The 27950-nt window shown below is 42.1% G+C and overlaps 1 protein-coding gene across 8 annotated transcripts in view; it reads left to right on the forward strand.

The window, feature by feature from the left end:
• The window catches only part of eml1 (EMAP like 1), a 55305-nt gene that overhangs the window by 13464 nt on the left and 13891 nt on the right, over positions 1-27950 (forward strand). For 3 of the 8 annotated variants that reach the window (XM_086276017.1, XM_086276018.1, XM_086276019.1), the window contains exons 1-7: positions 1832-2481; positions 19349-19531; positions 19775-19828; positions 22455-22593; positions 23744-23791; positions 25328-25456; positions 25662-25690. In XM_086276017.1, the coding sequence (XP_086132143.1) occupies positions 2415-2481; positions 19349-19531; positions 19775-19828; positions 22455-22593; positions 23744-23791; positions 25328-25456; positions 25662-25690 (649 nt within the window). In that variant the 5' untranslated portion in view covers positions 1832-2414. Of the gene's footprint in view, positions 1-1831; positions 2482-19348; positions 19532-19774; positions 19829-22454; positions 22594-23743; positions 23792-25327; positions 25457-25661; positions 25691-27950 lie in introns of those variants that run through there. The other 5 variants (XM_086276022.1, XM_086276023.1, XM_086276020.1 and 2 more) reach the window with 4 other exon arrangements.

A 27950-nucleotide genomic window follows, 5' to 3' on the forward strand; every position in this document is an offset into this window, starting at 1 on the left:
TCTTAAATAATCAGGCCCCATCTTATCTTAATGACCTTGTAGTACCATATCACCCTATTAGAGCACTTCGCTCTCACTCTGCAGGCCTACTTGTTGTTCCTAGAGTATTTAAAAGTAGAATGGGAGGCAGAGCCTTCAGTTTTCAGGCCCCTCTTTCTGTGGAACCAGCTTCCAGTTTGGATTCGGGAGACAGATACTATCGCTACTTTCAAGATTAGGCTTAAAACTTTCCTTTTTGCTAAAGCATATAGTTAGGGCTGGACCAGGTGACCCTGAATCCTCCCTTAGTTATGCTGCAATAGACATAGGCTGCCGGGGATTCCCATGATGCATTGAGTTTTTCCTTTCCAGTCACCTTTCTCACTCACTATGTGTTAACAGACCTCTCTGCATTGAATCATATCTGTTATTAATCTCTGTCTCTCTTCCACAGCATGTCTTTATCCTGTCTTCCTTCTCTCACCCCAACCGGTCGCAGCAGATGGCCCCGCCCCTCCCTGAGCCTGGTTCTGCCGGAGGTTTCTTCCTGTTAAAAGGGAGTTTTTCCTTCCCACTGTCGCCAAAGTGCTTGCTCATAGGGGGTCATATGATTGTTGGGTTTTTCTCTGTATCTATGAAGCGCCTTGAGGCGACTTTTGTTGTGATTTGGCGCTATATAAATAAAATTGAATTGAATTGAACTTTTAAAAGGTCAAATCTAGCAGGGTCACCTTTAAACCAGAGATATCGTGACAGGTACCTGCACCAACAGAGCATCGTGTTGACTGATAGTATCACGTGTTCTGGACTGCTATGAAAAACATCATGTATCCTTTCATGGGCTCGTCCCTCTGCTCTCTTTAGAGCTTCCCTGCCTTTGTGTGACTTTTGTCGGCTTTGCCTTGTGATCTCGGGGGGAAAAAATGGGGGAAGTGTTTCCAACATGAATATAGGCCACAGACACTGTGTTCTTAGGCTTTATTAGTTTTCCCTTCAAGCCTGAATTATAAATAATGCAGTGAGACCCCTCCTCTCCTGCACATACAAAACCCTCTCTCTGTGTCCCTTTTTTTCTATAGGGTGCCCCCACCCTCACAAAACTCCCACCCTGCTCACTTTTTAATTTGCTCCTTCTTTCTACACCCAGCACCCTCCTCGAGCACCACTCAATTTCTTTTTCCTCCTCCCCCCTCTACCCTCCATTTATTTCTCTCTTTCCTCAATCCCCTATAGTCTCCCTTTCATTCTCTCCCCCTCTCGTCCTTGTTTTAAGGAACCCTCGGTCTCTGCGCAGTCTGCAGCAGGGCAGATAAGACGGACAGAGGACAGAATGATAATCGTGTTTAGTCACAGCTGAGATCCCCTTGGCAAGGTTCAGCTCAAACGCTTGGAGGAGGTGACGTCGGTTTTGTTGTGGTGTGTCCCCATGTGACTCCGTACTCACACCTACAGTATATGTGACGTTGCTGTGCATGTGAGAGCAGGAGGATAACATACCAGCTACTCCTTGCTGACTTCTCTTTCAGCTCTTTTTTTCTCCTGCCTCCTGTCTAATCTCTGTTTTCTTCTCCCCAATGCCCTTGTCTCATTCCTCTCCCACTTTGCCCTTGCTTCTCCATATTTCCCCATCTGCTTTCTTTCTTTCTTCCTCTATTTCCTCTCCTGCCATTCCTCCTTTCTCTTGAAGTCTCCTTCCTCTACCATGTCCTCTCTTCTCCCCTTTCCTCCTCTCCTCCGCTCCGCTCCCACTAAAGCTGGAGGAGGAGGAGGCTGTAGCTGACAGGCCCAGCCCCCTGCGCTCTGACTCGTCCACGCTGTGTGTGACGGGAAGGCTGGGCTGTCCCGAGCATTATCTTAACACTCACACAGCTCCTGACACACAAACATACACACATATACACAGCGACAGCCTGTGCCAGAGCTCGCCTGCGCTGTCAGCTCAAGCCCTCTTAAAGCTGTTTTTTTTCTCTTCTCTCTCTCTTCTGGAGATCAGCGAGAGCTAACGACACACAGCTGTCTCTCCTGAACGCTGGAGAAATAAGGACAAGAGGAGCCAGGGGAAGGGAAGGAGAGGACGATCACAGGGGAAAGAAAAAGAAAACACGACCGGCAGCCTCTTAACTTGTGTCCCTGTTCAGTCATTCTTCTGCAGGGAGTGTTTTCTGCTGTAGTTCAGGACTTTTCTTTTCTTTTTTTTGTGAGAGAGGGGGATTGGAAAAAAAGAGGGGCTGGAGTTCACATGACATAATCGGAGTGAATGGGTTGCCATGGTGACTCACCCAGGGAGCCTGACCCGTACAGAGTGAATGGAGGGAGCGCCTTGGACGCCAAGTGAGCGATAAACTAAAGTAGGGGAATCACCAGAGAGAGAGAGAAGGAGCGAAGGAGTGGTGGGATACCAGAGGGAGCACAGAGGTGCCGAGCAGAGGCTGAGAATGGAGGACGGTTTTTCCAGCTACAGCAGTTTATATGACACCTCATCACTGCTACAGTTCTGCAACGGTAAAACTAAACTAACCCTTCATATACTCCCATCCCTCTCTACTATGAACTGCATGCTGCTTTCTGGATTTGACATGTCACCAGCTGACTGGTGTGACTTGACACCCTGCAGAGGTGTTAGATGTTGCAGACATGAGCTGGGTTTCTTTAGTAAAACTATAACATTTTCCATCATTGTTTAGATCTGGATGCTCTTCAATTGATTAATCACTAGACTTACTGTCAAACAGACGGATGTTTAAGTCAAAGCAGGCGCTCCCGGGTTGACATTTACAGGATGAAAGAAAAACTAAAAGCACTGCAGATTTAACAGGAAGTGTTTGAAATCAAGGCCGGGCTGATGTCAACAGCCTCCATCAGGAGAGAGCTAATAAACAAAGAGGAAGGGAGGATGAGAAACAGTCCTTTGCTCACAGCGCTGCCCCGGCTCTGCTCGATGTGATGAAGGGCTTGTTATGAATGTATACACAGTGTACGTATTCTGCAGTTTGCCGAATGAGACAAAACGGTGTGACAGAACAGGACACTCCTTCTCGCCTGCTGCAACGTGATTTCTTTGCTGGCACAGGGAGAAACCGTACTTCAGGCTGATAATGTTATGGGTGGGAGAGGGTGACTCAGGGAAGAGCGAAGAGCAGCATGACACATCAATATTAGGATTCATTTCCAAGATGCGCCCATTCTTCTTGACGACTGAGCCCTCGTGTGAGACGTATGCTCAGTTTATGTATCGACAGCATACTTTAAGTGATGCCTGCATTTATCCCAGTACAACGGGACAGTTTTTTCTTTCTGTACGGCTCAGTTTGTTCATAGTCACTGCTGGTGTGTACCAACTACAGTGACACACACATAAGGGGATTATCCCCAACACAACCTGTGTCTGTGATAGGGAGCAGCAGAGGGAGTTTAAACCACACTGTTTTGTTGTTGTTACTAACATGTGCTTTAAAATGTTGATCACATGGAAAGGGGGAACACTCACTTCACCCTCTTTTATTGTGCTTGTCCGTAGCAGTGACTGTGATGTCGTGGTTAGCGTGAGCTATCACTGCTGAAGGATGGAGTAACATAATTGCCATTGGTGGATAATGAGAAAATCAATCATATTTACTGTGCTGTGTAAGCACCAGCAATCAGTGAGATGAGGGGAATACCACTGGCCAACCGAGCAAATCAGAGGTGTGGAATTGCACTGACGAATGTCCCACCAGGGTTACTGGTCGCTTCAGTATTTTAATGCATAACTGATGAGGTGAAACTACTTAAAAGCTTTCACCCCGTATGGATTTCCTTTATTAAATTTATAGCCAGCCACAGCAGCTTAGATACAGACAAAGAGGGGGGTAAAAAGGGGTAAGAGAAGGGTATCGAGTAGAGAAGAAAAGCATCTTCATCCATAAATGTGTTTTCTTTTTACTCTGTTTACCCTTTGGAAGTCCTTTCATAAGACTTGGAGGAAAACTGGGCACCATTACAGGGTTACAAAAATGATAAAATCAAGCATAACGAAACCAGCTGTTGGATAAAACAAAGCACATAAGTATGTAATACAAAATCCTTTGAATTCACAGAAGCAGAATAATGAAGCCCTAGTGTAAAATAGGAGACTGATTAAAAATGGTGCTTCGTTTTTCCTGGTGTCTACAGTCACAGGGAATAATAAGGAACAAGGATATGTGAAAAAAGACGAGGCATCAGGCCAAATCTAGTTTGTACATGATCGAATGTTTCCTGGTCATTCCTGTGTGATGAGTAAAGTGCTGTCAGTGCCAGTGATAAGAAGAGACATTGGTTTGGTTGGACTGACCTGAAAAACAGGTGTAGCAGCGAGTGTAGAAGAACAGGAGGCCTGCAGTTTCCTCCTAGGAATTGCCTGACCTTTATAGCAGTGGCAGGTACGGCTTTTCTGATGTGTCAGACTCGAGGTTTAGTTTTAGTGAAGGGTGAAAAAGTGTGACGTCGGAGCAGTAAAGGACAGCTGCACCACATTACCACTTCATTGACTTGAGTTACTCCATGCTAAATGATTTTTTCCCTCTCTTCATGCTGCACGTTTTGCCAAGTCATGACCGTGAGCAGATTTGAGTTGTCCAACACCGCAAGGTTGTTCGTGTTAATTTTCTGAAGGGATGTCAGTGAAGTAAGACATGCCGCTCAGAGGCTGTTGCCAGGGATTTTCCGACCTCTACCTTCTTGCTTTCTCTCTCTGCCTCGCTACACAAACGCACACGCAAACTGAGGAAGCAGCATCTTGTTTGTTGTTTCGACAGTCCGCTTAGTGCATGAGCTTCACTTTAAACCAAAAAAAAAGAATATATCTGTGTTTGTGGCGGTCCAAGTTGGATCTGTTGTGTGTATGGAGTGTACTCACACATCTGCTCGGCCACTGTGGGCTTTGTTTGGTCCTGTAGGCCAAAATGACATCATGCTGCTCTGCTTCTGCCGTCCAGCTGAACCCAGATCAGCAAAAGTCAATGATGTCATTCATTCCCCTCTTTTTTTTTTTTTTCCATTTCTCTGGCCCGTGTGTTGTGGAGCATCCAACCAGACTAATGTTCAGAGACTAGGTCAGCTAAACTGCGTTCAGGCTGCACGCTTTGTCCTTGGGAGCTCAGGGTTATCTTAGGCTAAATGAAAATTAGCGCCATTACACTGTCATCACACACAGGTGAAGAAGGACGTGAATCCTTTTTTTTCCTTTTAAAAATCTCATTTCAAACACCTTAGTTCTGCAGAACAGGTTTACATTGAATTAGCCTGTTTTCTTGGGCTGGTAATACTATTGCCGATGTCCTGAAGTCAAACTGGTGTGGTTCTTGCCCATTTTAAGTGAGTGTTTGTGCATCACTTCCAAGTGCCGTCCCAGTGGTTTCCTGTTCTGCCTGCATATACTTCATTATTCACACATATGGTCTAGATTTCTTTAATAACACGATTTTGACACAGCAAAAGAAATCTGACTGCAGCATGAAAATGCAGCATGTAGATGCCACAGCTAAAACATCCAAAGCCACCAGACTAAAACATCAGTTAATGCGATTCCTAAAAATCCAGTAAATCCAGCTCACTTATGACAGTATAATACTGATGATGACATGCTGAGGGTCATCTCACAGGGTCCAACATCGCCATTCTAACTATTATTAATCACCTGTTCATTTATCTTTTGAGCTAATAAAACCTGATTAAACATCTCTTTATGTCTATGCTCCACGCTGGCAGTGAGTGCGCTCACCTAACCATCACTGGCTCCTTGGCAACTTAACACACCAGCAGCAGAGGGGGCAGGGCGAAGAAGAAAAGACTGGAGCCAAAAAAAACAAAACATAAAGAAAACATCGCGATAACAGTTCATAAGAAAAAATAAGGATGTTAGAATTAGTAGGGGGGCAGACGGATGGAGCAGACGTGTAGGGGAAGGAGGGAAATTAATAAAGACGGAGAACGCTTTGATGTTTGTTGGAGGAATCTTGATACGCAGCAGAGGTGACACGACTTCACCCAGTCTCCCCCACTTCTTGGCTGTGGCTCTGTGGGTATGTCCATCCAAACCCTGACTGATGATGGCACGTGGAGAGGGATTAGGATTAAAGCCCCGCTCACGTTACCGTCCACAGTAGCCAAGAAGGGATGGCAGACAGGAGGATGAGGTGAATGTATTTGTGTTAGAGCGGTTGGAGTCCATTTAGTTTTGAAAAGCCAGTTCAAGCAGTTTCTTCATTTCTCTTTTACGTATCAATTATGGGCCTTTTGCATGTTTTTAGTTTCCCTGGTTTTCTCCATTCTGACTTTATTTATTCCTTTATTTCTCTTTGATTATTCCATATCCATCTATCCAACTATCCATCAAAGCCTACTAAAACTCATTGCAAACTGGCCTGTGCTCTGAAATTTCTTCCACTCTGATAAAACTGCACAAAAACATCAATGTAGAAACATTAAGAAGAAAGTATTAGGAAATTATGTGTCTCTGTGCCATCAGTCATCTGTAACTGCCCTACGCGTAAAGCAGTCTAATAAATATCGACGTGAACGGGTTAACTCATCCAAAGCTGCTGATTCATGCAAAGTTTGATATTGATTTCCTATGGCCGTGTCAGTGAGAGCATAGACACACACACACACACACACCACTCTCTATTTAGTCTAATTTTTTCCCTCTCTCAAGCCCAGTGCGCCTGGAGTTCTTTCATTTCTAAAACTCTGACTCTTCTGCCCTTCGCTTCTCGAGCTCTTCCCCTCTCCCTCATCCCTACGTCAGACTTTCTCAGGCTCTTTGTTTGATCTTGTGCGAGTGCCCCAAGTGGAGCTCAGAGTGCTTTTCTGTTTTGTGTTTTTTTTTAAATCTGCAGACAGTCAGATATTGAGCCAGGCCACTTAGGCTTCAGTACTCACGAGTCACGCCGCCCCCCCGCCCCCTCTCTACTCCTTATCTCCCTGTTTCTTTCTCACTTTTCTCCTGATAAGCTTTGCCTCGCACTTTTTTCTTGAATAGGGGCACATTGGCTGCTAACAGATAAAAAAGAAAAGTGGCTCTGTACTTACCGTCATTGAATGTTTGTATGTTTACAGCTACATCGAGCTGCTTTTGAGATTTGTGAGAAATTCATGCCTCCTATGTAGTGCGAACTGTTCATTTCACGGCAGCCTTGACGCAGCTAATCATGAAATCTCTATCTTAAATACTTCTAAATATGGCATCCCGTAGTGTGCACAGTGGAGAATTTATCTGCGTATTGCAGCATGTTGTATAAAATCTGCATGGAAGAGGAAGATTAGGCCATGAGCCAGGATCCCACTGAGCAATTTTTGGCACAAATGTGTCCACCCTCAGTTATATAGCGTGTTACTGACATCTGTCGAGTACATGCATACATGCAGAGGTCAATGAAAAGCCAAATCTGCCTTAAAAGCCAAAGGAATAGTACAAAGTATGTCTATAAGATTATGTATGAAAGAAAGAAACATGCATGGCACACAGTAATGTATTCCTTTGTTATCTTAGTTGACCCGCTGATCAGTTGGGCTTTAAAATGTTTCATCTCTATTGCGTTAATAGCAATTTTTCTTCAATTTCTGCAATTCAAATTTAACTGCTTTATATTACAACATAAGGTGCTTGAGACATGATATCTTCTTATCTAATTATGATTTGTAATCATGTGAGGAGAAAATATAACATATGTGTACCCAGTATATTAAAGATCTGTCTTCACTTCAGGGGTATTTCCTTTCTTCTATAAAACAGAAAGCTCTTTTGACTAAGTAAAATATAGTTTTATCCCTGCCTTTCCTTTTTATTGAGACATTTTAGGTGCTCAGATATTGTTGCATGATTGTCTTGTGATCAGCAGAACAATCACTGGAAACAGCTTCTTGGAGAGCAACTAGGAATTAGATGAAATTTTTGTCAAGTGCTTCTTCTCTTCTCTGTCTACCATTCTTCTCTTTTCCTCCACTGACACACATCCAAGCAGCCTCATCTCATGACCTACTAAAACAATCAGGCATGTAAAGCAGGATCGTGTGAGTTCCTGTGCTAAATATATACACTGACTCCGTGTATATGTGCGTGTGCATCTCACTAATGCTTCTGGCAGAGTACTGCTCTCTGTTATGTATGCGCTTGTGGTTGTGTATGAGTGTCTATGTGTCCGTTTTCAGGTTCAGTGTGCACACGTGCATGCACAACCTTCCAATGTCAGTACAGGAGGCATGCAGGCAAGCATGAGTCCTTGAACGGTATGTCAGGGATGCATAAAAATACCCCTAAAAAGTGCCGGAAACAGGATCATGTACTCCATCAGTGAGTAGGATGCTCTCAATCTGCACTGTAACACTAAATGTGCTCAGCAGAGCGCAGAATTTTACCTGTGGGGGAGGGTGACCACTAATAAATCACTCAGGTCAGCAAAATCCCAAAGATGTGGCATTATTTTTAGTTTTTGTTTCATGCTCAAAGTATTCCCAAGGCTGTTGTTCCCAATCAGAGAGATATAATGCATAAAGGATTTGGTTACGTATTCTTTAATCTGAATGTTACACAAAAACGTAAAGGTATTTAAATCAAGTTACTATGCAAATTATTTCCAGCACAGATCATCTGCGCACTGGTATGTGTACATGCATTCATGTGCGCACATGCATGTCTGTGTATGAATGTCTGTGCATGGATCTCACTCTTAATCCTGCACCACCAAGCCCTCTTATAGTAATTAAAGATCACTTCTGTAGCCTGGAAAAGATGAGTGTAGGTTTGACTGTGTTGTGCAATTATTTCTATAAGCGTATTGATTCGTCACGGACCAAAGATTTGGCAACACCTCTGTTTTTAAACCTTGGCCGGTTGTAAGGTGAATAGATATAATTAACCTCCTGGTATCCGTGGTGCAGCTCCCAGGGGCTGCTCAGCACTCTAATTGGTCTCTTACATCTGCTGTTAATGGAAGAACGACGGGGAGAGCGCCAGCTCTGAGTGTGAGGGTGTATCCCCCATTGCACGCATTCAGCCGGCCTCTAACAGATGGGCTGGGGAAAAGAGGAGAATCCCATTAGAAATTCATCAAGATCACAGGTGCAGAGATGAGAGGAAAGGGGTTATTGGGGTTGTTTCCTTGTCTACTGACAGCCCAATTTTGTTGTTAGATGGCAGTTGTTTTGGTCCAAAAATGCTTTTGATTCTTTGCTTTCAGTTCTAGGACAGCTACCAGCGAGTGATTTCAGGACTCCTTCATGGTGGGCGTGCATGTCACATTTTGCTCTTACAATGGAAGCATAGATGTTTTCAAGACACATTTCACAAGAGAAAAATCAACAGTTATAGAGGCAGAAATCTACTGCTGTCAGACTCCTTCTCAAAGCCAGAGTGTCAAAACTGTACCGGGGTATCATCACAAAGGCCAAGTGGTGGTGGATGGGTGTAGTCCAAGTTGTTGGTGTGGATGTGTGTGGTGTGAGACTATGACCAGATGGTCTCTAACTTTTACCTTAAAAATTTGTTTGTCTCTGTATGTATCCTAATGGCAAACTGTGGGGCTGTAACAGGATTCGGCAGGTGTTTATAAGGATGTCTGTGGCTAGATGTTAAAGATGCCGCTGATCCAAACGAGATGTACTAAGAGCATCTGAAGTATGCACACATTGCAATTTGTATGCTCTAACTCTGGCTGATGTATAAACATTAAATATTATAGAAGATTAGTGAAGTCATGATTGTGGTTGGTTTCCTCCCGAGACTGTGTCACAGACCCAGTGTTTGGTCATGTTCTCAAGTTTGGAGTCCTCAATGAATATGTTTGCATTTGAGTTTCTATTTAGATTTTTCCTGCATTTTCCAGAGTTTCGAGTTTAGATTTTTGTGTTTGTTGTATTTATGGATTGTTCCATTCTATTATTTATTTGTTTTTTGGTATTTTTCAGTTTTACTTTGAAAGTCAGTTGCCTCTTGAGTCTTTCTTTGATGGTTGCCAGGATTGTCTGTAGCTGGATGCCATTCTCCAGCTTCTCCACTTACCTCTGTGTATAAATAGTCCCGTCCTTCCTCCTAGTCTTTGCCATAGTCCTTGCATTTTCCTATAAAAGTTGGTCCTGGCTGCCTGTAAGGGATTCTGTTGTGACCTGAACAATGGTTTGCCTTTTGTTTTCTGATTTAGTAAGTCTACCTTAAATCTAGTGTCTTCAGTATATGGTCTGATTTAAGAGTGGACACCCGGCATAGACAGACTGACAAAAAAATGCTAGTTGGTCAGATCAGTGAACTAGGAGAAGAATTTAAAGGATGTTTTGGTCCTCCTAAACTATTTAGAGCAGCCACTGAAATTAAGAAACTGCAAGTACTGCTTCTACTTTTACTCTTTAGTTTATTCCGTTTTGAAGCCACAGAAGATCACGAGACCATTACTACTGACGACTCTTTAATAGCTCTTTTCCACCTTTATAGTGCCAACAATGTTTTATTACAGCTCACTGAATTGCGTGTTTATCTAATCAGATGTTTGAACCATTCATTTCATCAGAAAACTGTATAAAAATGTGTCTCACATAATCAGCTTAAACTCCCCTGTCTCATCTGTGGCTGCAGGGAGAAGAGAAAATCTAATAATGTGGCCTGTCAGGTTCACTTGTCAGGTTCACTCAAACTAAACACAGTTGGATGTGACTCGGGTTTTTAGGTGCTGTCAAAACTCCAAAAATGCAAACAGAGCTGGTTTAGTTGATGGCAAGAACAGAGAATAATAATAATTTTAAAGTTAAAGCGAATATACTGAAAGAGACATGTAGTATTTATAGGGCAGAATCCAGACACTGAGTTACAAACAAAGGAAAACCTCTGCTTACACACCAAAGTCTGTTTGTAATAATTCTCCTCAGTTTTGTTCTGTAATGATCTTGTTTGCTGCCAGCAGTGCCACTGTATGTTCTCTCCCCTCCAGATGGCAGATATACGATTGGCCTGTGCTCAGTGTGGCAACAGTCTCTGGCACACTGTCTCTCTGTATGTGTGTGAGACCATTTCTGCACCATGGAAATCTGGTATCCCATAACAACAATGTTACTGGATGGGACAACACCAGTATACACACACTGGATGGAACAAGTATCCCGCCTCCTGTTCCTTCCTGGTTGTTTGTTACTGCGGGACAAAGCCGTGTTTTATGTAGACGAAGGCTGAGACTGAGAAACGGGCTTGTGTTGGAGCCTGGAGCTGCTGCCAACCATGACTTTGTGCTTCTGTGGTCTGCTTCATCCCTAAAAGTCACAGCAATAAAAAGGATGTCTTTCTTCGGCTGTTTATTACCGTTTTAGTTTTATTCAGATTTAGACAGGGATGTTATATAAAGTTCAGCATATTGCTTTGTAAGTTCAGAAGCTGGGGCTTCATGTCTCATATATAGTATTTGACATATTTTTTTCTCACTTACTGTGTTAAATATTAAAGTTCATGATAGTAACATTAGAAAAAGACTGAAGTTTGCCATGTTTAAAACAGTGTCCCACTTGGACACTTTGGACAGGCAAGATCAAAATAAAGATGTTTGGCCGTAATGTTCAAAACCAAACACAGCATATCAACACAAACACCTGATACCAACTATCAAACACGGTAGCGGAGGGATGATGAATTGGGCTTGTTTTAAAGCCACAGGACCTGGGCACCTTTCAGTCATCGAGTTAACTACAAACTTTTCTGTATGTCAAAGTATTCCAAATTCAAATATAAGGCCTTCTGTTTGGCAGCTAAAACGTGGGCCAAATTGGGTCATGCAACATCTGATTGAAATGTTAGAGCATGATCTTAAGAGAGCTGTGCGTAAACGAATGTCTGCAAACCTCAATGATGTGTTGGTCTCATTGTTTTCTCTGATATATATATATATATCTTTTATCTGATTCCTGCAAAACTAAGGGAATTTAAGGCAACTAAGACAGTAAGCATCTCAGCATGTTAACAATATCAGCATGAGGATATCAGAGTACAATACTGGCTGTAGGCTTATATATGTGTTTGCAATAGTTTAATTCTAATAATAATAATAGTAAGAAGAAGATTTCTAATTATGAAGCTTTGGCAGTGTTTGAGAATGTCTAGACTTCACGTGTGCACATTGCGGTTCGTTCCGATGGAGCTTTGGGGCTTCAGCTACATCTTAGTCTATTGACGCTTCAAGTATCCCACACTCTGAAAGCCCCACCTCTTGAAACAGTCTACCACTAGGAGTTAATCTCTAATTGGGCGAACAGCGTGGACAAGAGCAGGAAAAATGAGGGAGATAAATGCTAGAGAAAGATAATAAAAACATTTTACTGCCAAGTCCTCTTTACGTTTAATCCTTCAGGCTCACTTTTTCTTCCCACAGTCAATTTATTTCCTGCTTTGTTTCAAGAATTCATCCCACAAGACTTTCAGGAGAGAGGAGAGCAGACAAATAGAGAGGTGAAAGAGGTTAGAGACCGAAGGAGGGAGAATAAAATTCAGCCTGCTGCTAAGCTCAACCCCCCCCCCCCAGAGTTTAAGGATCACTAGCATTGAGCAAGATCTGCTCCACAAATCCAGCATAATCCCTCTGCCACACTGTGACCACTTCCTCTTTGACAGAGGAGAGTGTGTGTGTGTTGGAGGGAGTGTGTTTGTGTGAAGCCGAGTGGAGTTCATGTATGTCATGTGCTCGAGGTAAATCTGCCTTGATTAGGCCTCTTTTATGTAGTTTCTTTTTCTTTTTTCTGGACTGTTTCTTTCTAAATCACTGGGGAATTACAGGGCTTGAGCAGGTGTTTATATTTGTTATTTCAGATCCTCTCACATCTGAAACACACATCCATGTCCTGGCCTTAGGCCTTGTTGTTACGGAGACTTTGTGGTTGACAGCGACTGAATTTGATGTTGTTCATTGGAACGTTGACAGCAAATACCACATGGTTAAATTGGACCTATCGGTGGGCTGAGCTTCAGTGCTCATAGCCTGAAACAGTCTGAAACTGAGGATTGATGACTTGTAAATATGCTGACTTCATTACAGGAAAGTTCCGTGTTTAACATGGGCATCCACTGAAACTGTATAGTTACATAGTCTAGATATGTGACAGAATAAAGGAAAAAATGCACAATAAGCTCCTTTAACGTGGATTGTGGAGACAAGTTCAAGAGATTTATGAGAAAAGCCTTCCATTTTTTCTGCCTTCCTCCATTTCTCTAATAATTGGTGTGCAGTCCCACAGGAGGCAGGGGAATAGTACTGATGGTGTTTAATACATTATCTGATCAATCACTCAGAAAAATAAGCAGCACTTAACACCATCTATTTGTAAATCACCGCCGCCAGCATTTCAGCTCCTGTGCAGTATGTTGGATGTGTGTAGGTGTGATGGTGAGAGGAGCAAGGTGGAGCTAGCTCCCGTCTGACCTCACTCTGACCCCAGGAAGGATGTAGCTGATGTCAGGAAGGAAGGGTTTAACATTTTCTTACAAGGACAGTAGGATCTCTCAGAGGGGGGTCTTTTGGCCCCAATTCATACCCCTGTTTGACCCAGACTCACTCTTTCTGACCCCTGTGTGTGCAAAGACACACACTTACACATGCACACAGCTCCATCTTTCATTCTTGTCTTTGTCAGCCTATTTGGGTCTTTCAGTGCTACCGTTTTGACAGGACAAAGAAGCTTTTCCTCCGTTGTTTATCATCTCCATCTTCCTCTCAGTGGTTCCTCCTCTTTAATCTCCTCCCAGGTTGCCTGTGAGGGCTTCCCTTTCTCTTATCCACCTCTAGATATTTATTACCTCTTAAGCCCCGGTCAGGCAAAAGCCCTCAGTGACAGCTTGTAAACTGCATCTGTCTCCCTAATCTGACCAGTTGATTAGCTAAAGCTATCAGGTCGTCCCCTGCTCTCTCCTGCAGGTGACACAGGGGATTGATGGGCTTTTAAGTAACTCTCAGTCTGTTGTTTCTCTCTTTCCTCATTTTTCTCTCCAGTCTGTAACTGTAACTAAACTCTCCGACCTCCTGACAGGCACCTGATGGATCATTTCAGTCGTCCCTGAGGCACACTGTAACTGTGTAAATGCGTCACTTTTAAGCACAACACTTTTCTTGTCTTGTACTGTGCATAACATTAGAAAAAAATAATCATCACACATGTTATTAGTCTTCCACTTAGTTCTAGTATTGTGCTGAAGTGCCCTGAAAGTTGACATTAAGTTATCATGAGGTAGTAACAAAGTGCCATCATTAGCTGAAATTCAGAACTAATTGTCAAAGTAGCATGTTGATTTGCTACATTAAGGTAAATATGCTAAAAATATGCTAATATCACACCCACGTTTCATCAGAGTGCTTACTGAAATTAGCATTCAGGTCAAAGCACCACCTGCTCTGTGATCACGGCCACACACCCACCTTTATTCTCTCTCATTTAGCTCTGTATTTCTCATGCCTGTCCTTAAATCGCTGCCTCCTTTAATTCCTTTGTGCTGCTCAATGGTGATAAAGTCCAGACCTCCATTAGTGAATCATGCTGAAGACTGGTTGTTTATTAAGTGTGACTCAATTTGGAGCAGCTGAACTGGCGCTGTGGCAGTAACACCACCTGGTCTATGTGCGTCTGTGTTGTGAAATTAAAAAGGGGGGGGTAAAAAAAGCTGGCAAGCTGGAGCACAAGCAAGTAGCAAAAAGATGCACCGAAGCTGCAGCGATATCAGATCTGCCCTTCTGCCTGAAAAACAGGAATAGTTGTCAAAATGTTGTGACAACCTGTTTCCTGCAGCCTCTCGCTCTTTTGATCTGGTGGTTCTCTGCAAACACTGGTTGCGGCTTTTTCGGTACCTCCCATTGTGGCACAGCTTAACCTGGCAGCTGAACTTTCCATCAAATCAGTTTAGCTTTATTGTTTGGATCTTCTGCACCGCTGAGAGTAAAGAAAACAGACATCAATCACTCTGTTTGTCAGCGGGTTATTGGCAAAGTGAGCACGAGTGCTCGAACACATGGGGAGACAGCTGCTATAGCATGACATTTCCTCCAAGGGAATGTCCCTAACCTTGTCTTTTTTCCCTTCCTCGTGTCTGTATGTGCATTCATATCCTTACATATTTTACATATTGAAGGAGTGACTCAGCTAAAAAGGCTCCTGCAGAATTTATGAGGCTGCTGTGCTTTGCTCCCCTTTATGCTCGTCATAAGCATTTTCCACATCTATTTTTACTCCTTTAGCGTATCGATTCTTTGGAAAGCACGAGTCCAGAAGAAGGGGAAATGAGTCAAAGCATGTGTGCCCTCCTCCTCCAGTGTTCATTATTGATGACAGTGAGGTCAGTAAATAAGGCGGAGATGCAAGCTGGAGTGTTGGGTTATTTTAGAGCTGTAAAAAAAAATGAACTGAAGAGCGTTTTTCATTTAATCCCCGTGGCTGCAGTGATGGACAAGCACTTAAGCAGGCTGCTGGTTCTGCCAGAATCACATCTACTTGCAGGAGGAAGGTAATAGGGAGCAGGGTGTCAAAATGCATTATGGCGAGCAGACAGATGGGCTCTGAGATCCGCCTCGGATTTGTGACCCAGCCGGGTATTGACCAGATAACAAAATAGGGACAGAAAGAAAAAGTCAGAAGCTGGAGCAGACTGACAGAAATGAAGTGATTTAAGCAGATGGCTGACAGGTGTGAATACCACACTGGTGCAGCAATCTTGTTTTGTGGTGATGGATTTGCTGTTAAATGAAGATTGACATCTTACTGATACTGAGTCTCTGGGCAGAAGGCATGTGACCTGAGCCCCAGACAGAGCTGAGCAAATTTAGCTAAATCGGCTCTCTGTGTGATCGCGCTGTCGGCACATAAGCATCACGCCATCAACACATATTCCTCCATATGAAAACAAACTTGTCTGACCTTTTCCGATTCTGGTTGTAGCTGTAAACATGTTAGTGGGCGTTAACTCGGCCCAGATGTTGGAACCAAGGCAGAAAGTGGCATATGTTGGGATGGTAGCACAGGGCTGGGTGGAAACGGGGCCGTGACAGCCAGTCATTGTGCTTCGGTATTACACTGTCATTGTGTCAGTGTTGGGAGCAGACCCATGACAGATGCTCGACAGATAATAGAAGCGTTATCTCTGGATGTTCACTCAGTGACACACTGTTGCATGTAAATATGAACAAGGATTGCTTCAAAGAGAGAATCTCAGGTGAGCTAAATGTTATTAAGATCTGTGGAAAAGGCTTTGTCAGTGTGTGTCTGTGGAAAAGAAGGAGCGAGATTGCGATTTTGCTTATGAAACAAGAAAGCATATCCTTGGAGTAGAAATCTGTCTGTATGAGCGTATAATGAGACAGACATATTTCTCATTGAACCTGTAAAGCTTCTGCTGTCGGTGTAATGTAAAAGATTGCACACCTGCAGTTTTCATCAGATGCCATTTCTCCACAGCGGGGGTTTCATTATAGGATTCTCACCAGGCGGTGAAAATATTAGAAGGTGCATACAAATAATACCTATATCAAGTGTGTTACAGGCTTTGATGCCATAAAAAATACCTGTCACATGACCTGAATTCTAAAGTCAGCAACTCTGTTAACTCTGTTTGTGTTTGTAAGCACTCTACTCTGGACATGGCGATAGTTGCTTGCTCAAATATCTTTTCACAGATACTCATGGTTGAAGATGAATAATAACGACATTGGTGATCTCTATTCCTCATTAGCAGGTAAACATACAAATAACCATTGGTTGGTTGGTGGCCATGAATCTTCATAGATATTTATCTCCCACTTAAAGTCATTTTAATTTGTGTAATTAGAACAGTTAAACTCAGACTTAGGGTCTTTATGTAATAAGTAAACAGGGTAAGACGCCTATAAACACCTATTAAGCAGAAGAGAATGGACGGACAGGCTTGATGTTCTACTCGATCGATTCCTGACTTGTCAAAGAAGTCGACTGTGCCGGTGTTGTGCCAAAAAGTGATTGTCTGCCAAAAACTGATTTCCGGTATTTGCCAAAAACTGATTGCTCGTATTTAAACTGCTATAAGTAACTTGTTGGGCTATAATATGTGAAACATATGTCAAATGCATCCCTCATGGATGACATAAAGTCATCTTGAGCCACAAACAACATTCGTGTAACAAGGTAGAAGCCGCAATCAGTTTTTGGCAGTGACTTTTATATAACCTTTATTTATGCAGTTAAAAAAATCTCATTAACATTAAAAATGTCTTTTGTAAGAGTAAGTTGGCCAAGAGGACAGCAGACATGGCAGCAAATATTACAATATTTCTGTAAAAATATTTTAAGTGGGGATAAAGGACCGGATTGGTTATAATCAGAATCAGAATCAGAATACTTTATTGATCCCTGGGGGAAATTATTTTTTGTTACAGTGCTCCATTTTAAACCAACATTAAGACAAGACAGACAATACACTAACTAAGAATAGTACAATATATACATATATATACATACATACATACATAAGTCACTCATAAATAAATAGTTGGAAAAGAAACATGTGTAGTTGTAGCAGCAAACAGTGTGTTAAGTGGATGCGTTGTACAGGGAGATGGCCACAGGCTAATGTAAGTACAATAGCAGAGAGTTGTAAAGATACTTGAAAAACAGATATTGTTTTAATTCTCTATATAACCCCTTTGTAAACCCTGTTCACCGAAGTCTATTTATGAACATACGTAAAGATATTACACATAAAAAATACACAGAAACATTGGAAATCAGTTTTTGGCAGACAATCACTTTTTGGCACAACACCGGCTCAGGTGTGGATATGAAAAGTGGAGGTCAGTAGTTTTTTACTTTTAAACAAGTTTTTGACAGATTTCTAAAATATTTCTGTCTTCTTGTTTTTTGACAGAAGGTCTAATAATTTTTTAAGCACTATACTTATGTTAGTCCAGTCTCAAAACACAGTTAGCATTATTATTGCAACCTTTCAGGGAAATCTCAAGTCAGCAGTAATGTGTAGCCGTGTGCACAGCTGTAGTCTGTGTTTGTGCGTCGACTGTAATTGCTTGATTCAGCCATTCTGTACGTATGCAGATTTCCATTTTATGCTACAAGCTTCACGTGCCCCATCTGCTTAATGCGCCAGTTCATCATCTTGTCTAATCGAGGGTCTCCTTGACCGAAGCGATTCATAACCAGCTAACGGTGAATTTTGCTCGCTAATGGAATTTCCCACTTGTAAACAAATCGGTGAAATTGCCTTTCCGGCATGTTTTGACAATTAGATTACAGCGACTTCGTTGGATCTTATGGGATTATACACTTATGAATGCTTATGATGTAAAATTGTAAGAAAAGGAGTTTGACAGTCCTAAAGTCGCACACTCTTTTGTGTTATTTGTGCTTAAATGTTTGCCATTCATTTTGGAAGAAAATTTAAATTTGAGTAAAGAATTATTTATTTCAAATTAATAATCAAGTATTACAATTTCACTAACGACTCTTTGTTCTATTTAGATCATATTTGGTAGGAAGTTGTCTTTATGTTATTAGTGTCATTGATCCAAATGTGTGTTTTTATTTATCTAATTATTTTATGGAACTAAAAATACTGCAGTTTTTCTGAATTTCTATCTACAAGTGAATATTTGGGGAACTCACGCCTCCGCAGAGCAGCTTTTGCTTCCTTAGAGCATCATCACACCCGTTTTGTTTCACCAGATTGTCTGAAAACAAACACATTTCAGTTTGTCTGAGACACTGTTGCGCTACATTGTTTGAGAATGTTATTTACAGAGGTCAGAAGCCTTTTTCATGATTTCCATAATGTCACCAAGCAGTTGGGGTCTAACTCAGATTCCCAGCAGAAACAAGGCTGCAGATCTGTCTAATCACCAGATGCCTGCTCTCTAATGCATAATGCATCAGGCTGTTATTACAAGTCTGCAGGGAAAACACAGCAGTGATTTACATTAATAATTCATCAAACCCCTGTGACATCAAAGTCTTAATGGAGGAGACCCTGCATTAAGGTGTGTGTGTGTGTGTGTGTGTGTGTGTGTGTGTGTGTGTGTGTGTGTGTGTGTGTGTGTGTGTGTGTGTGTGTGTGTGTGTGTGTGTGTGATCATTAATGAAGTGGACCCTGGTGGCCTATGCTTGGCCTTTATTAGTGTGTCAGGTGGAGAGGTGGTAATAATGTGTTAAGTTAGTTTAAGATCAGAGAACAGACACTAAAACCAGGCTGGCGAACAGTCTTCATAGTCAAAGATGCTGAAAGTATAAAAGGATAAAAGTGAGTTCAGGGTTTGAAAGTTGTAGCCGCCTGTACTGATAATGTGACATTATCTGAAAAACCACTGTTTACTTTTCTCATTAGTTTTCTGCGTTTTCTAACGTGAGCTCACTGCGTCCTCAGATGACAGTGCGTCAGCGGCCAGCAGTATGGAGGTGACCGACCGCATCGCCTCCCTGGAGCAGAGGGTCCAGATGCAGGAGGATGAGATTCAGCTGCTCAAGTCCGCTCTAGCTGACGTGGTCCGCAGACTCAATGTGTCTGAAGAGCAGCAGGCCATGGGTGCACGCAGAGGACCCACCAAAGGTAACATACAGTCCAGCACAAAGCCTAGGGGCTTGCTATTATAGTATATGCATCACACACAGACTGGCTTGCACACGTGGTTTTTCAGGACTCTTGGGTCTGTTTTTCCACTCTGACCTGTCGATGCTGATCTTCAAATCCCGCTAGTTTTCTTTCATCTGACTCATCGCTCTCCTCTCCTTCCTGTCCCATCTTCTCTTGGACTGTGTTGTCTTGTTGAATGCTTTTGCCTTACATGTATAGACCCCGCTATGATGAGAAAATCTCCCTCAGCAGACAGCAATGTTGGGAAGCCAGGTAGGCTCACTGTGTAGCCTGACTGCACTAACCAGACCTGGTATTGTGTCACTGCCTGCCCTGCTACTATTATCCTAAATATATAGTATTTCACCAGGAAATGCACAGTTGCATTCAATACGGCTCACTGCACTGTGATCCGAGTTTGAAGACAGATCTTTGTGGGAATTTGTGTCAGCACAAAAACTGTTTTATGAGGTTTTGTTTGATAAGAGCCAGGCTAGCGTTCTCCTTTGTTTCCTGTCTTTCTGGTAAGCTCACTAGCTGCTGGCTGTAGCTTCCCACTGAACAGAGGCTGTATTGATTTTCACAACTCTCTCTCTGGAATGAAAAGGAATAAGAAAGCATCCCAACCTATTCGGCTGAGGTGTAGAGTTAAATCAACACCTCCAGAATGTGATTCACCTTCACGAATGGTTTTATCATAAGTCAAAGGCACAGTTGCTAAACCTTAAAATGCCTCACTCTGATGATCTCTCCACCTGGTGTCACACAGCTGCATGCTCTTCTCATCTGTGCTGAAAACATTGCATAAACTTTAAAAAAGCGAGCCCCAGAGAGTGATAAAAGGTAGACTTTTTTCACATGTTTTTTGCATTTTTATTGCTTAACAATACTGCATGCATCGATTTTTCAGTGGAGATGTGTAAACTTTGGTCATGAAATCGTGCTGTCACTCCTGAGGCTGATAAAGGCTGCATGGGAAATCAGCTGCACTTCATGTGTTTCAAGTCCTCACATGTGCTTTAGAGTAATGAAGCAAAAGCAGATTAGGATTCTTAGCTGCTGACAGCTCCATTCTCAGGAGTGAGTCTGGACGGATGGAGTTTCAGTTTGATTGGGGAAGTGGAGGATGACTCGGACTCATTGTTCCCCACCAGCAGTCTGCTTTCCCTCGACTGAAGCACAGTGATCTGATTCAGAAAGTTTAACCCAGTCGGGCTGACTGCATGTGGACAATCGTGTACACAGAGGAGCACACGCATTTGTCTTCTTTAACATGCTAACAAAATTACAAACCTCGTTTTGCCCCTGCTGCGTAATTACTACATGAAAGATAACAGAGGGAGTGTGTGCACAGGCCTGAGTATCAATGTGTGTCTGGATGAAGCAGTGTCTATTAAATATTTATCACTGCAGATAAAGCTGCAGCTTGGATCTGTTAGTCTATGCTGCCTGAATGAATTGTGTGTGTGCGTGCGTGTGTGTCGGTGGGTGGGTGTGTGTGTCAGTTTTTCTGATACCACTCCATTTTCTACAAACTGTATTCCATCTCAATGAGAAACCTTTAAAACAATTACATTTAAATTTAGTTTACTTGTTTATATATAATCACTTAATCTTCTCCCTCTTTTTTAACCTGAAGATATAAAACACTGTGCAGTTATTTCCCATCTCTGAACCCTCACATTGGAATTATATTTACATTTGGGAAACAAAACCCTGAAAGTCAAACTACGCTCACTGGCCAGTTCATTAGTTACCCCTTGCTAGTACCGGGTTGGAGCACATTTTGTCTTCAAAGCTGCCTTAATGGTATGAATCCAACAATTCCATATTGATTTGGAATCTGCTGCACATCCGTAATTGGAATCTCCCCGTCCACCACATCCCAAAGGAGGACCCTAACATCCTATCCAAATATCACAGCGGAATAGGCAACGCTTTTTCAGTAATCTTTTGCCCAGTGTTGGTGAGCCTGAGTGAACTGTAGCCTCAGTTTCTTATTCTTCACTAACAAGATTGGTAACTGGTGTGGTCTTCTGCTACTGTAGCCCATCTGCTTCAAGGTTGTGTGTTCAGGGATGTTTCCTTCTTCATGCCTTTGTTGAGTTACTGTTGCATTCCTATCAGCTTGAAGCAGTCTGACCGTTCTTCTCTGACCTCAGGCATCAATGAGGCATTTTCACCCAGGAGCCTGAAGCTCATTGGACACTTTCTATTTTTCAGGCCATTCTCTGTAACACTAAAGGTGGTTGCGTGGCATAATCGCAGCAGATGAGCAGTTTCTCAAACCGACCAATGAGTCAAGGTCATGCATTGAGCTACTGCCAAGTGATTGGCTGGTTAGATATTTGTGTTAACAAGCAGTTGAGCAAGTGTATCTAATGAAATGACCAGTGAGTATATACTGTGTATATTAAATGACACAAACGTGTCTATAAACCTATACAGTAGGCCAGTGGCAACCCTGGGGGCATTTTTGGGAAAACCAGCACTACTGTACATTTCATTTATCCGTGTTTCTACAAAAACATGAAGAAATATTTCAATAAATCCATGACATGGCAGCGCATGGTTTGACTCGGCATGGCATGTGTCCAGGACTTATCAATCCTCAGCTCCTTTTGCCCCAGCAGGAAGCCCCCCCACCCCCACCCTCCCCAAACCCATGGTCACTCTAAGAAAAAAGTAATTTTTACATGTTGAGAGTTCAGCTAAAAGCAAAGTAAACTATCTTCAAATCAAGAATTCTGAGTTTAATTGTTTGTTGACTCCAAATTCAATGAATGTGTAGACAAATAACCGAGGTGGCAGTACATACAGCGTTATTTTAAATACACTACAGGTGCTGGCTCTGATACTGGTTCTTTCTGAACGCGTCATGTCGTCCTCTTTCTTCCAGCCAGGCCAATGATCGCCACCCTGCCGTTACGGCCCACAGTAAACAACGGGACAGTCCTACCAAAGAAAGGCAGCGGGACTCTGCCATCCCCATCTGGATCTGGATCCAGGAAGGACACCAGCGCGCCAGCCAACAAGACGTAAGGAAACCCAGTATGACTGTAAATGTATTTGAGCATTTTTTTCCTCTGCTCTTCTTTGTCTGTTCATTATAATCGATTTTAAGGAGGCTATCGGCATTTCTGGAAACCTTTTGCTTCCTTAGAGCAACTTGAAGGTGTGGACTGTCAGAGTCAGCAGATTTTGTCTTGTTTTTCTACAAAATCCCAAGCGTCATTAAAACCGCTGGAATGATTTATTGTTCTTCACCCCAGAAGTTTTATGTGTCTCGACATTTCTTCCCTCATGTCTGCCTGTGCCACGCCAGGTCATTTCAGCCATAAATCGTCACATTTCTGGCTTTTTATCATCCACACACATTGACATTTAACAGCCCTGATAAAGGGAGACGAAGCATTTTCATCATCTGCTGCTCTGTGTTCTTTGTGCGTCCGTGCGTTTACAGGTGAATATGGAGTGCAGGTTATCAATCTTGCCTGCCAGCATAACAATCGCCTTTCCCCATTCTCTGATGACATTAACTAAATCAGATGAAGCTTGGCACACAGCAGGGGCCTGCTCCAGTCCGCGCAAATGTTAACTCTGCTTCTCCGCCTCTCTTTTAGAAGTATTAAACTCAGGAGCTCAAGCTTTGACACTGAAAATATCTTTTTTTAAATGTATATTTCATTATATATATATCCAACCCTGAATAGTCATAGTTTTAGGGTTGTCTAGTTCCAGGCTTGGCATCGTGACATGAAACAGCACTTTCTTAGTTGAAGGATGATGAGTGGCACTGGAGACTAATGATTAGCCCAACTGTTTTTACTTGTTATGTTGGCATGGCTGTGAATCAGTGTTATGGGTCTCTTGCTACTTGTTAGGGAAAATCAAATCCATCTTCCCTGTGGAGGCAACGTCAGGCTAAAGATGGAAATAGAGTGAACGCCGATAACACAATAGCAGCAAATCTTATACCCCTTAAAGTCTTTAGTTTTTAGTTGTATTCCAAGATAGAGTTATTTCTCATCAGATATCTCTTCCGTGTAGTCTCCTGTATTGTGCTGGGTCCTTCCCATCTTTTTCCTGTCTTCATTGTCTGTCTCTGATTATATGTTGTTTCCCACTGTGATGCATTCTGTTTATGTCTCATTCACCTATGTTGTTATGTCCTGCCACTCTGTCCAGTTTCTCCTCCCTGTCTCGTTCCTCCAGAATTCTCTATCTGCCCCTCAGGTGAGACTATCACCACGTTACAGTATGCTGTAGATTTATACAGCGCTTAACTGATCTAACACATGCTTAACTCGATCTCCAGTTTTTAAAATTGCTCACTAAATTATATGAATTTTTTTTTTATTCGGTGTGATTAATCATATGTTTTTTAAGTCTTTGGTGCAGTGTGTGTGTTATTTGCTGTGCCTGTGTGGGATTACTTAAACTGCAGACTGATCACAATCCCATCAGCACTGGTGTACACAGAACAGCCTTCAAAGCCCTGTGGTCCAATTACTGTGATTCCTCATGGGATAACGCGGCAAACAACGGTGTCTCTCTTTCTCTCACTCTTCTTTCCATCCTGTTCTCTTCTTTAATGAACAAACACACACAGAAGTTATCCCAGAAGGGATAACAGCCACCGGCCAGTTTTAGAATTTGAATAGACTTTCCTCCCATAGGGTGGATTAGGTGACTCGGCCTGCTGGTCATTGGATTGCTGATGGAGCCTTTTTATTGTTGTGAATGGGCAGGCTGCCGGCACCACCAATATGCAGATTTACAGAGGTCTGTGCAAATGCTGTGGTTATTATAATCACAGAGGAGTAAACACAGTAAAACTCTGAGGAAACGGCACTGTGCGGTTTTGTAAAAAGTTGTTTCTTTCTTCTTCCCAACTTTTATTGGACCTGATGTCCTCAACTTTCCTGTTTTGCTGTTAGTGAGGTAGCAGTGTTTGCTAAGCAGGCCCAATGATCAGTGGTTCTTCACACTGGGCTGCAAGGACCCTCTGCAGGTTAACAACCGATAACCATTCTCAAGGTGTAACAAACCTCTACTGCTGCTGCACAGTTTGACCTCCTAGTGAATGGAGATGGCGTGAGTAAATGAACATCTCTATTCATGCTACCATTATAAAGGTGTCCCTGGATGATGTCCTTGCCTGAAAGGGGTGCATGGCCCCAAAAAGTTTGAGCTTTAATAATCTTCTAAGAAAGATGCTTCGAGTCCTGAAAGGTGTTCTTAATCTCCTCAAACAACTTTGCTCATACTGCTTACTTGTAATCAGTAATACTAATATTACATAATATTCACACACTCTGATAGGAGCATCTCAGGGTTCAGTATTTTACCTAAGGATACTTCAGCATCCAGGCTGGAGGCTCAAACCACCAACCTTTCAATTAGTGCACAGCCGCTCTACATCCTGAGCCACAGCCAGGAGGTAGAGCGGGGATAAAGCTATTCTAGTACTTAAGTTGTGTAGTAATGCAGCAAAAGCAGCAACAAGCAGGGTTTATTTATGTAATGAATTAATCCAGAATTAAATTAATCTGTATTACTTAGTATTTAGCCATCTGCCAGCTTTGCCCTATTTGTGAGTGGCCGGTTGTCTCTAGGTGCCAGACGGGGACAAATCTGAGCTGATTAAGGGGGGGGAAATGTATACATCTGGATGAAAACTTTACCAGATGGCATTTTCAGAAAAAGCAGCATCCGGTAAGTTTTGTGACCTATTTCTTGTGACTTTGTCTTCCATCCTTTTAATCACAGCACTGTGAGGAGAGCCAATTCTAATGAACAAATGGGGACACTCAATCGGAAAGATTCAGGTGACTCCAAGGGCAACCGAACCCGAGCCGGATCCACTGGAAGCAACTCCAGCGGCAAAAGGAGTGACAGGTTAGGCAGAACCGGCAGTGAATCAGTTTTTCTCCATTCGGCGCCACATGGAAGCTAAGATGTATAACAATGTTTGTGTTTTGCAAACCAGAAACTACAAGGTTTTTCTTATAAGGCTCTTTCAAATTAAAACATACAGTAGCGATGGTTTACCCAAAGTTGGGGTGCTGATTGACAGCTGTCTGTTTACTCGTTTACTTTGCAGCAAACAGAGGGACCCAGTGTTCAATGCAGGTAAGAAGCATCTCCTTTATGGCTGTCTGGCCTTGATGACTATGGGTTTCCAAGCTATGGTCCAACTCATTGAGAGCCATTACATAAAAGATGCTCAGTGGTTCTCTGTGTCAGTCGGAGGTCAATGCATTTTTTTTAGAAATCCTGTTAAAATACAGAATTATGTATTCACTTTTTTGTTTATCCCTAAAAGGAAGCAGTGCAAGAGATGCCTTGAACTGTTTTCTGTACCCAGACGACCACTGACGGCTAACACACAATGCTTTGTCTTAGTGTTCATTTTCTCCATTATTTCCTCCCTCACAAGTAACAAGCATCCTACATCCTCATCTTCAAATTGCCATTTGTCTTTTTTTTTTGTAATAAGTTCTTCCTGCTTCTTATGTTAAACTGAACTTTTGGTTGCACTGCTAAACAGTTTGTCATTTATACTCAGTTAAAAAAGCAGATCCTAATATTGTCCAGTGAGCTGATAAACTTCCTCTGCTTTTGTTGAAGAGATTCAAATGCATAAATATATCAATAGCAAGCCTTCAGGGGCTTTTCCAAGTAAATCAGAACTTTACAGGAAACTTTTTAAGGGTTTGTCTTTGAGGCCACAAATAATGATATAAAGTACACTCCTGGGTAAACTGTTATAGCTAATTGCATTGGCATTTGCTATAGTAACTTTCTAGCTAATTAAATTAGCGGCCAGGTGATTTCCATAAAACGATATAAACGTTTTTAATAGCGGAAGGAGTGCAAGGTTAATATGACTCACGTAATATGTGATATTAGTGCAGCAATGAGAAAAAGTACGGTGGCCCTGAAAGGTCAAATGTGTAACTTAAGAAAACACCAGCAAAAATTCTGCAAAAGTACACAAAATAAAATAGAAAAACCTTACAAAAAAACTAAACAAAACTCACAAAACAGAACGTGTTTTGGGGGGACAATAATGTGACGGAACAGCAGCGGAAGTGACATGCTAACAGTTAGCGGCTAAAAGCAAACAAGCATCTACAGAATTATATGAGTTATGAGACTAAAACAGTCAGCCCCTTGTATCTTTTTCCTCCTCACAACACTGAGGCGTCTTCCGCTTCTTTTAAGTTTGTCTCAGGGCGATTCTTCCCATGTTTTGGTTTCTGTCACTTATGCAGCCGTTCCGTCATGGTAATGCTTCCCCCAAGAACACAAGTTTTCGGTTTTCTTTACTTCCATTGTGGGTCTTTTTTGGGATTTTTTTTCTTATCTGCATTTCTGTTGTGTTTTGTGTACTTTAGCAGCATTTTTTTTATTTGCTGGTGTTTTCTTAAATCGTAGTACATTTGACCTCTCTGAGTTACTGTAAATTTTAAAAAGTTAAAAACATACAAGCATCTAACAGCTGAAAAATTCCTCTCAAGAAAATCCTTCAATCTGATGCTTTGAATCTTTTTGAATCATGCACCTCACAGGTGAACCAGGTCTTACACGGTGTATCCTTTGAACAAAATCCAGAAAGCACATTGTAACAAGACAATGGGACTGAATATAAAATTAGATGAGTATTGATCAGAATTTCCATATCCAGCATGCTATTGATTTCTGCCTAAATTGCACTGCTGCGTTTCATCTGGTTCCATATTTACTCGGCTCGATCTACAGAACGAGACAAAGCTTTACCAGGTTTCTGTCTGTGTTATGAAAAGATAAAACAGCGTGCAGCTTACTGATCCACCACATGTCACAAACTGCCTTAAATATTCAGAAGTTTAAGGCCATAGTTTAAAAAAAAAGAAAAACAGCAATTTACGACACAAAAAATGATCGAATGAGCCAGTCAATATTCCCGCTAATTTATTTCACTTATGTCATGCTCTGATGATTTAGGCTAATTGATCATAGGCAGCTTGATAGGCATAACCTATCACTATGTGACAATAAACCAATGTGAGCAATAATTGCAGTCTTAGCTTTTATCTCATGCTTGCCTGCAGGACATGAACGTAAAATGGTACATTTGATATTCAGTAAAAAATAGTCTTTGTCCTCACATTAAACTAATCTAACAAAATAGACATTTTTCTTTGTTTTTAGCTTAACAAGGACTAAAAGGGTTAGTAGATGGGGGTCAGGTGGGGGCTTTAATTTAATTATTCACTTACAGTGTAGGAGCAGAGGGTGGAGCACCAGGAAACGAGCATTGATTCTTTTGGCCATTTAAGGAAAGTAGCCATTAGGAATGAGGCTGATTCATTAAGAACATTACGGAGAGAAGCTGCTGTTCATTAAA

This window comes from Aulonocara sp. 'chitande type north' Nkhata Bay, linkage group LG19 (genome assembly GCF_057382095.1).
Source record: "Aulonocara sp. 'chitande type north' Nkhata Bay isolate Kocher_YH1m ecotype deep benthic linkage group LG19, A_spYH_male_GT1.1, whole genome shotgun sequence".
NCBI lineage: Eukaryota > Metazoa > Chordata > Actinopteri > Cichliformes > Cichlidae > Aulonocara > Aulonocara sp. 'chitande type north' Nkhata Bay.